At 41.5% G+C, this 9,879-nt stretch overlaps 1 protein-coding gene across 10 annotated transcripts in view; it reads right to left on the bottom strand.

Moving 5' to 3' along the window:
• Positions 1-9,879, bottom strand: part of LOC104996249 — a 354,524-nt gene that overhangs the window by 81,027 nt on the left and 263,618 nt on the right. For all 10 annotated transcript variants that reach the window (XR_826152.1, XR_826154.1, XR_826153.1 and 7 more), the window contains exon 7: positions 2,289-2,371. Coding sequence is in view for 5 of the 10 variants with exons in the window: in XM_010850429.1 (XP_010848731.1) it covers positions 2,289-2,371 (83 nt within the window). In the remaining 5 variants the exon portion in view is untranslated. The remainder of the gene's footprint in view (positions 1-2,288; positions 2,372-9,879) is intronic.

Genomic DNA, 9,879 nt, shown 5'->3' with positions numbered 1-9,879 from the left:
AAGTCCATTGTTCTATGTCCAGTTCTAACTGTTGCTTCTGGACTTGCATACAAGCTCCACAGGAGGCAGGTAAAATGGTCTGGTATTCCCAACTTCTTAAGAATTTTCCTCAGTTTGTTGTGATCCACCCAGTAAAAGGCTTTAGCATAGTCAATGAAGCAGATGTTTTTGGAATTCCCTTGCTTTTTCTATGATCCAATGGATATTGGAAATTTGATCTATGGTTTCTGTCTTTCCTAAAGCTACTTTGATATATCCGGAAGTTTTCAGTTCATGTACCACTGAAGCCTAGCTTGAAGGATTTTGAGCATTACCTTGCTAGCATGTGAAATGATCACATAACATGATGGTTTGAACATTCTTTGGCATTGCTCTTCTTTGGGATTGGAATGAAAACTGACCTTTTCCAGTCCTGTGGCCACTGCTATTTTCCAAATTTGCAGACATATGGAGTGTAGCACTTTCATAGCATCTTCTTTTAGGATTTGAAGTAGCTTAGCTGGAATTCCATCATCTCCACTAGCTTTGCTTATAGTAATGCTTCCTAAGGCCCACTTGACTTCACACTTCAAAATGTCTGGCTCTCAGTGAGTGACCACACCATCACAGTTATCCAGGTCATTAAGACCTTTTTGTATAGTTCTTCTGTGTAGTCTTGCCACCTCTTCTTAATATGTTCTGCTTCTGCTAGGTCCTTGCCATTTCTGTCCTTGATTGTGCCCATTCTAGTAAAAAATGGTCCCTTGGTATCTCCAATTTTCTTGAAGAGATCTCCAGCCTTTCCTATTTTATTGTTTTCCTCTATTTCTTTGCATTGTTCACTTAAGAAGGCTTTCTTATCGCTCCTTGCTATTCTTGGAACTCTGCAATAGGCTGGGTATATCTTTCCCTTTCTCCTTTGCCTTTCACTTCTCTTCTTTTCTCAGTTATTTTTAAGGTCTCCTCAGACAACCAACTTGTCATCTTGCATTTCTTTTTCTTTGGGATGGTTTTGGTCACCATCTACTGTACAATGTTCCAAACCTCCATCCACAGTTCTTCGGCACTCTGTCTATCAGATCTAATCCCTTGAATCTATTCACCACCTCTACTGTATAATCATGAGATTTGATTCAGGTCATACCTAAATGTCCTAGTGGTTTTCCCTACTTTCTTCAATTTAAGCCTGAATTTTGCAATAAGGAGTTCATGATATGAGCCACAGTCCACTCCAGGTCTTCTTTTTGCTGCCTATATAGAGTTTCTCCATCTTCGGGTGCAAAGAATATCATCAAACTGATTTCTATATTGACCATTTGGTGATGTCCATGGGTAGAGTCATCTCTTGGGTTGTTGGAAGAGGGTGTTTGCTATGACCAGTGTGTTCTCCTGACAATACTGTTAGCCTTTGCCCTCCTTCATTTTGTACTCCAAAGCCAAACTTGCCTATTACTCCAGGTATCTCTTGATTTCCTACTTTTGATTTCCAATCACCTATGATGAAAGGACATCTTTTTTTGATGATAGTTCTAGAAGGCCTTATAGGTCTTCACAGAACTGGTGAACTTCAGCTTCTTTGACATTAGAACCTGGTTGGGGTATAGACTTGAATTACTGTGATGTCGAATGATTTGCCTTGGAAATGAACCGAGATCATTCTGTCATTTTTGAGATTGCATTACAGACTCTTTTGTTGACTATGGGGGCTACTCCATTTCTTCTAAAGGATTCTTGGCTGCAGTAGTAGACATAATGGTCATCTGAATTAAATTCACCCATTCTCATCCATTTTAGTTCACTGATTCCTAAAATGTCGGCGTTCACTCTTGCCATCTCCTGTTTGACCACTTCCAAATTACCTTGATTCATCTACCTAACATTCCAGGTTCCTATGCAATATTGTTCTCTAAAGCACTGAACTTTACTTTCACCACCAGATACATCCACACCTGGGCATCATTTCCTCTTTGGCCCAGCCTTTTTTCATTCTTTTTGTACTTATTTCACTCCTTCTCAGTAGCATATTGGACATCTACCAACCTGGGGGGGGCTCATCTTCTGATGTCATATCTTTTTGCCTTTTCATACTTTTCATGGGGTTCTCAAGGCAAGAATATTAGAGTGGTTTGCCATTTCCTACTTCAGTGGACCACTTTTTGTCAGAACTCTACACCATGACCTGTCTGGGGTGGCCCTGCAACACTAATTCTTCATTGTAGCATGCAAAATTATGCTACTATTGGAAAGCTAACCAGCTTGCACTTGGCAAAGGTACAATAACTTGAAAAAAAATTTAAGGCTATACTTACAGTTTTCAGTCAATGGAAAGAAGAGCATCTCTTGCATCTTCCAGAACCTTGATGTAGGGTTAGAGGTCTGCCCATTGGATTTTCTGAAATTAACACATAAAAAACATCTCCTTAAATAAATTCCTAGTCCATATAGTCAAAGCTATGATTTTTCAGTAGTCACGTAGGGACGTGAGAGCTGGCCCATAAAGAAGGCTGAGTGTCAAAGAATTGATGCTTTTGAACCGTGGTGTTGGAGAAGACTCTTAAGAGTCCCTTGGACTGCAAGGAGATCAAACAAGTCAATCCTAAAGGAAAGTAACCCTGAATGCTATTAAAAAGACTGATGCTAAATCTGAAGCTCCAATACTTTGGCCACCTGACGCAAAGAGCTGACTCACTGGAAAAGATCGTGATGCTGGGAAAGATTGAGGGCAGGAGAAGGGGGTGACAGGGGATGAGATGGGTTGGATGGTATCATCAACTCAACGGACATGAGTTTGAGCAAACTCCAGGAGATGATGAAGGATAGGGAAGCCAGGCGTGCTGTAGTCCATGGGGTCGTAAAGAGTCAGACATGACTGAGCAACTGAACAACATTATGACTTCTTATTCTTAGAAGGAAGGACACTGCATCCTAGACATTGTGACAGAATCAGATCACACACATGCACCCTCACACATATGCAAACATATGCATATGCTCGCACATGCATGCATGCTCACATGTGTACATGTAACTATAAAAAATAGTTGGGTGGTGTTTGCTCACTCTGTGAGTTATGTATCACGATCGATCCCTCCTTTTCCTTCTAAAGTTGCCTAAATTAGTAGTTGTCTAGTTTTTGGAGCTTAAGCAACTATAAGAACTACATTTTCTATTCCATTTTCTAACATAGTACACATATTGCTTTTAACATTCACATAATTGAAACCAAAAAATGTAAAACATTATACATATGAAATCCACACTGAGATTTTTCTATTACATTCCCCTAAAAAATGCTGGTCAAACATCAATTAAATGGGGTCAGAGCATTCAGGGTCACAACCACAGATTAAAATACACTGGCTTAATGCAACCAATCTCCTTCCCAAAGATGACTGGACCCTACTAGGCTCATATATTTTGTTTGACTTTAGTGTTTTCAAAGACATGGTATGCTCTTCACTCAATGACATAAATCAAAGCAAGATCCTCCACACCCACCTCCTAGAGTAATGGAAATAAAAACAAAAGTAAACAAGTGGGATCTGATTAAACTTAAAAGCTTTTGCACAGCAAAGGAAACTAAAAGCAAGGTGAAAAGACAACCCTCAGAATGGGAGAAAATAATAGCAAATGAAACAACTGACAAAGGATTCATTTCCAAAATATACAAGCAGCGCATACAACTCAATATCAGAAAAACAAACAACTCAATAAAAAAGCGGGGAAAAGACCTAAACAGACATTTCTCCAAAGAAGACATACAGATGCCTAACAAACACATGAAAAGATGCTCAACATCACTCATTATTAGAGAAATGCAAATCAAAACGACAATGAGAGATCATGCATACCAGTCAGAATGGCCACCATCAAAAAGTCTACAAACAATAAATGCTGGAAAGGGTGTGGAGAAAAGGTAACCCTCTTGCACTGTTGGTGGGAATGCAAATTGATACAGCCAGTATGGAAGACGGTATGGAGATTACTTAAAGAACTAGCAATAAAACCACCATTTGACCCAGCAATCCCACTCCTAGGCATATACACTGAGGAAACCAAAACTGAAAAAGACATGCATCCCATTGTTCCCAGCAGCACTGTTTACAATAGCTAGAACATGGAAGCAACCTAGATGTCCATCAACAGATGAATGGACAAAGAAGCTGTGGTACACATACACAATGGAATATTACGCAGCCATAAAAAGGAACACATTTGAGTCAGATCTAATGAGGTGGATGAACCTAGAGCCTATTATACAGTGAAGTAAGTCAGAAGGATAAATATAGTATACTAAGGCATATATACAGAATCTAGAAAGATGGAACCGAAGAATTTACTTGCAGGGCAGCAGTGGAGAAACAAAGGAAACAGACTTCTGGACATGGGGAGAGGGGAAGAGAGGGCGAGCTGTATGGACAGAGTAACATGGAAACTTATGTCACCACATGTAAAACAGGTAGGCAATGGGAATTTGCTGTATGGCTCAGGAAACTCAAACAGGGGCTCTGTATCAACCTAGAGGGGTGGGATGGGGAGAGAGAGGGAGGGAGGCTCAAGAGGGAGGAGATATACGTATACTTATGGCTGATTCATGTTGACGTTTGACAAGAAAACAACAAAATTCTGTAAAGCAATTGTCCTTCAATTAAAAAGTAAATTAATTAAAACAAAAAAGATATATAAGACGTGGTTTGCTCTTGAATAAACAATACAAAGGGACATCCTGTTACCCAGGAACCATCTGTTTTAAGGGCATAATGAATTCTTTTAGCTGGTTTGCTACTAATCATGCAAAGCAAATGCAGTGATGCAGATCCCATGGGCACTCAGTGCTGCCTCCAATGCTGGTCTCAGCAGATTTCTGCTCTCAGAGCTACAGAGACTCTGACCCTCTCCCCTCCTGTGTAGCCTGGTGGGCGATAGTCCACGGGGTCACAAAGATTTGGATGCGACTTAGTGACTAAACAACAACAAAAACAACCTCCTCCTACGGAAATCTCATGACTTTGGGGTTTCAGGTCATCGCCTCCCTAACTCCCACTGTCTTCACTTCATGCCTCACTCTTGACCCCACAATTCCTATTTCATAATCTTTTCTGAACAAGACATGAAAAGTGGACTAAGCCAGGAAAAGGCTAGAAACCCAGGGCCTCTAAGCATCCTCTCCAGTCTCCATCACTTTATAGAAATGATGCTCTTATTTACTAAAAAAAAAAAAGTATATACCATTCATGACTCAGTCATAAGATAAACATCACTGCAACTGGACTACATCTTACTCAGAGATTCAAAAATTCCCATCCTTGCTGAACCAACCAGAGAGTGTAACCCTACGCTCTAAATATTTGAGGGGTTTAGGGTGGTTGAGAATTGACCTCTTATGGATGCTTCTTATGGGTGAACTGGACTGCAAAGAGAAAAATATAAATGAGGTCACCTTTCATATTTCTGGCAGGACAGTGATGGCCTGTCTGCCCGTGGTGAAGAGAGGAGGGGAATCCCAAACCTAATTGCTTTTGAGTTGTTAGGATATTAACAAGCATGATAAAAGTGACACACTAAACAGAGATGTGCCCTTAACTGAACTTTTGCAAATTAAAAAAAAAAATCTTTTCAGGAGCATTCGTGCAAAGTAAGAAGCCCAGCCAAGCAGTGGGATTTGTATGTTTTCCATTTCACAATTGCTAAGGATTTGTTTGACAAGTATTAAAGTTGAAATGATGGCTCATAAAATGTGGCACACTCCCCTCCTTCCGATTTGGCTCCCTAAACCTCTTCTTCACCCTGAGAAAGATTCCCTTTGCCACTGTACATAAAATTAATCTAAAATCTAGGCAGACAACTGAGTGCTTAAGACATGGGGATCTGACATCAGGTACTCTGGACCCCAGTGATTCATCCAATACCCTCTCAAGTTACAAAGGAATGATACTAAGTGACTTATTGGGATCTTTCTGTAACATGGTACTTACTCTGTGGTTGACATATTGACCATGACATACTACATTGTTAGCTTTCCACTCTAGCTATAAAATTAATGAGAGAAACCAGGTCACACACAGCCTGAAGCTAGAGAGTGGATTTGCTTTATAAAATGCATATACTGTAGGGCCTTGTTTTGGTGTTTTGGGGTCTTCCAAGGAGTCTGAGAATATTTGTGATGTGGGGAGGAGGTATTTCCCAAATTGCTTCCTTCCTTCTTAGCTTCCAACTGTCACACAGGCTAAATTTATACACTCAGCAGCTAAACACTGGTGTCTATTTTATTACATAAACAAGCAAAACCTCACCACGTCCTTGATGTGCTTTTCTATCAGCCTTAATGAAGGGTTGGGCACTACCTCTTTGGAACTGTATTCAATTTCAGGATTTAGTTCACTTGGCTGTAGTGTTTGGGGATGTAGCTGTAGGTAGGCAATTTGTACAAATCATCACAGAAACACACTTCATTGTGATTTTCACATTTCATGTGGAAATGAAATGTGCCTCAGGAAAAACATTTTAGTCTAACCTAGAAATACATAGGAGAAGGCAATGGCACCCCACTCCAGTACTCTTGTCTGGAAAATCCCATGGATGGAGGAGCCTGGTGGGCTACAGTCCATGGGGTCGATAAGAGTCAGACACAACTGAGCAACTTCACTTTCACTTTTCACTTTCATGCATTGGAGAAGGAAATGGCAACCCACTCCAGTGTTCTTGCCTGGAGAATCCCAGGGATGGGGGAGCCTCGTGGGCTGCCATCTACGGGGTCGCAGAGAGTCAGACACGACTGAAGCGACTTAGCAGCAGCAGCAGCAGCAGAGATACATAAGAGCAAGACATTAGATTACTTTACTGAACTTTCTTCTCCACAATATGTGATAGGAATGTTATCCTATGCTCACACGTTTTGTGTAAATTGTAGACACAGGACTGTTCATAGCCTGGGAATATCAACTATGTTCAGAATTTAGTCATTGCCTATAGAAATGAAACCTATATGTGGGTCAAGAATCAACAGTTAGAATCTTACATGGAACAACTGACTAGTTCAAAATTGGGAAAGGAGTACAACAAAGCTGTATACTGTCACCCTATTTATTTAACTTATTTGCAGAGCACACCATGCTCTGCAAATATGGGCTGGATGAATCACAAGCTGGAATCAAGATTGCAGGTAGAAATAGCAGCAGCTTCAGATAAATAGATGATACCGTTCTAATGGCAGAAAGTGAAGAGGAACTAAAGAGGTAAAAGAGGAGAGTGAAAAAGCTGGTTTAAAACTCAACATTCAAAAAACTAAAATCATGACATCTGGTCCCATCACTTCAAGGCAAACAGAAGGGGAAGCAGTGACAGATTTTATTTTCCTGGGCTCCAAAATCACTGTTGACAGTGACTGCAGACGTGAAAATAAAAGATGCTTGATCCTTAGAAGGAAAGCTGTGACATACCTGTTGTGTTAGTCGCTCAGTTGTGTCCGACTCTTTGTGACCCCATGGACTGTAGCCCACCAGGCTTGTCTATCCATGAGATTCTCCAGGCAAGAATACTGAAGTGGATTGCCATGCCCTTCTCCAGGAGATCTTCCTGACCCAGGAATCGAACCTCAGCCTTTTGGGTCTCCTGCCCTGGCAGGCGGGTTCTTTACCACTAGCGCCACCATCCATCTAGATAGCATATTATAAAGCAAAGACATCACTTTGCCAACATAGGTCCACATAGTCAAAGTTATGCTTTTTTCCAGTAGTCATGTATGGATGTGAGAGTTAAACCATAAGGAAGGGTAAGTGCTGAAGAATTGATGCTTTTGAACTGTGGTGTTGGAGAAGACTCTTGAGAGTCTGTCAGACTGGAAGGAGATCAAGTAAGTCAATTCTGCTGCTGCTGCTGCTAAGTTGCTTCAGTCCTGTCCGACTCTGTGCGACCCTGTAGACAGCAGCCTACCAGGTTCCTCCATCCTTGGGATTTTCCAGGCAAGAAAGCTGGAGTGGGTTGCCATTTCCTTCTCCAATGCATGAAAGTGAAAAGTGAAAGTGAAGTCACTTAGTCATGTCTGACTCTTTGCCACCCCATGGACTGCAGCCTACCAGGCTCCTCCGTCCATGGGAGTTTCCAGGCAAGAGAACTGGAGTGGGTTGCCACTGCCTTCTCCGAAGTCAATTCTAAAGGAAATCAAACCTGAATATTCATTAAAAAGACTGATGCTGAAGCTGAAGCTCCAATATTTTGGCCACATTATGCTAAGAGCCAACTCACTGGAAAAGACCCCAATGCTGGGAAAGATTGAGGGCAAGAGGAGAAGAGGGCAACAGAGGATAAGATGGTTGGATGGCATCATTGACTCAGTGGACATGAGTTTGAGCAAGCTGAGAGATAGTGAAGGACAGGGAAGCCTGAAGTGCTGCAGTACATGGGGTTGCAAAGAGTCAGACATGACTTAGCAACCGAACAACATAGAAATGAAAGGTAAAATCTATGACATTTTCAAAATAAGAATATCTACATGAGGATCCCCAAATCACCTAGGAAATGGTGCTTGTTTTAAAACTGACCAGATGATTTCTGATAATACAGGACAAAAACCCAATCCAGGGTGGCAGTGCACAGAGGAAAAACGAGGGAGAAATTGGTTTATCTTTGGGGCTACGAGAACCTGTCACATCATATTTAATTGGTATGAAAAAGAGAGATGGTTTTACATAACACTTGAAAATGTGTAACTCCCAAGCAACTGAAACATCTGGGAAGAATTCGATTGGGCAGAAGGCTAGTCAATGCAGTCCAGTCCACAAGATAAACAGCATCAATAAGCTGAAAATGAAGCATCTTACCTCAATTCCCTCATTAGTTCACCCATTACCTACTGAGCATTTGGGACTAGGTTAGTCAAGGTCTGATAAGAAGACAGAAACCACACCAATAATTTAAATAGGAAAATATCAATGGAAAGAATTTTTAGCTAGTAAAAAGGGGCTGTCTACAAAGAGGGGTAAAGCGACCTCTGAAGATAACTGAACAGCAGATGTAGGGAGCAGTTACAACCCCCAAGACTGAGAAAAGTATTGAAGGAAGGAACAAATAAGCGAGAAGCCCCTCTCTGGAGGACAACATTCAGACTTCATGGGCAAAGGTGTGGCCGTGGCACACAGGGGACAGAAGCTCTCAGCACGGTGCTTCAGGGAGCTGCCCACAGAAGTACTGGCAAAACTCTGCAAGCAACTCACTGGGGTGTCAGTGGCACTCACTGGAGGTTGTGCACCACTAGGTCTTCAGCAGAAAGCTGCCCACTGGCCATTGCCATAGGAGCAAAAAGAAAAGCACAAGAACCCTAGAAAAAAGCCCCTTTCTCTCACAGCAGCCCTCCAGCGCCCTCTACTGACAAACCTTAAGTGGCATCAGCTGGCGAAGGAGAAAAGATTACAAGGTCCAGCTCCACCATGAAAAGAAAGCAGAGAAGAATGAACATGGAGCAGAGAGACAATGCCCTGGTAATGAGCATAAACATGACTTAGATACTGTGCTAGACACAGTGTTAGAAGATGAACAAGTATGGTCCTCACCCTTAAAAGCTTACAACAGCCATGAAGAAAGTCCTTATCTGAAAGCATCAAGTGTTTTGGCTTTGTCCCCTATAAAATAACATCTTTCTAAGCCCTCTAAGCTTCTCTGAAGCCCATCATGTATGTTCAAGGTCCGTTCTTTAGACATTGTTAAGTCAGTCACTAATTTAAGTCAACCCAAACCAAAATCACTGCAGATGGTGATTGCAGCCATAAAATTAAAAGACACTTACTCCTTGGAAGAAAACTTATGACCAACCTAGATAGCATATTGAAAAGCAGAGACATTACTTTGCCAACAAAGGTCCGTCTAGTCAAGGCTATGGTTTTTCCAGTAGTCATGTATGGATGT

The sequence above is a fragment of the Bison bison genome, unplaced genomic scaffold, assembly GCF_000754665.1.
Source record: "Bison bison bison isolate TAMUID 2011002044 unplaced genomic scaffold, Bison_UMD1.0 scf7180017864291, whole genome shotgun sequence".
NCBI lineage: Eukaryota > Metazoa > Chordata > Mammalia > Artiodactyla > Bovidae > Bison > Bison bison.
This window is presented reverse-complemented; position numbering and strand designations above follow the sequence as displayed.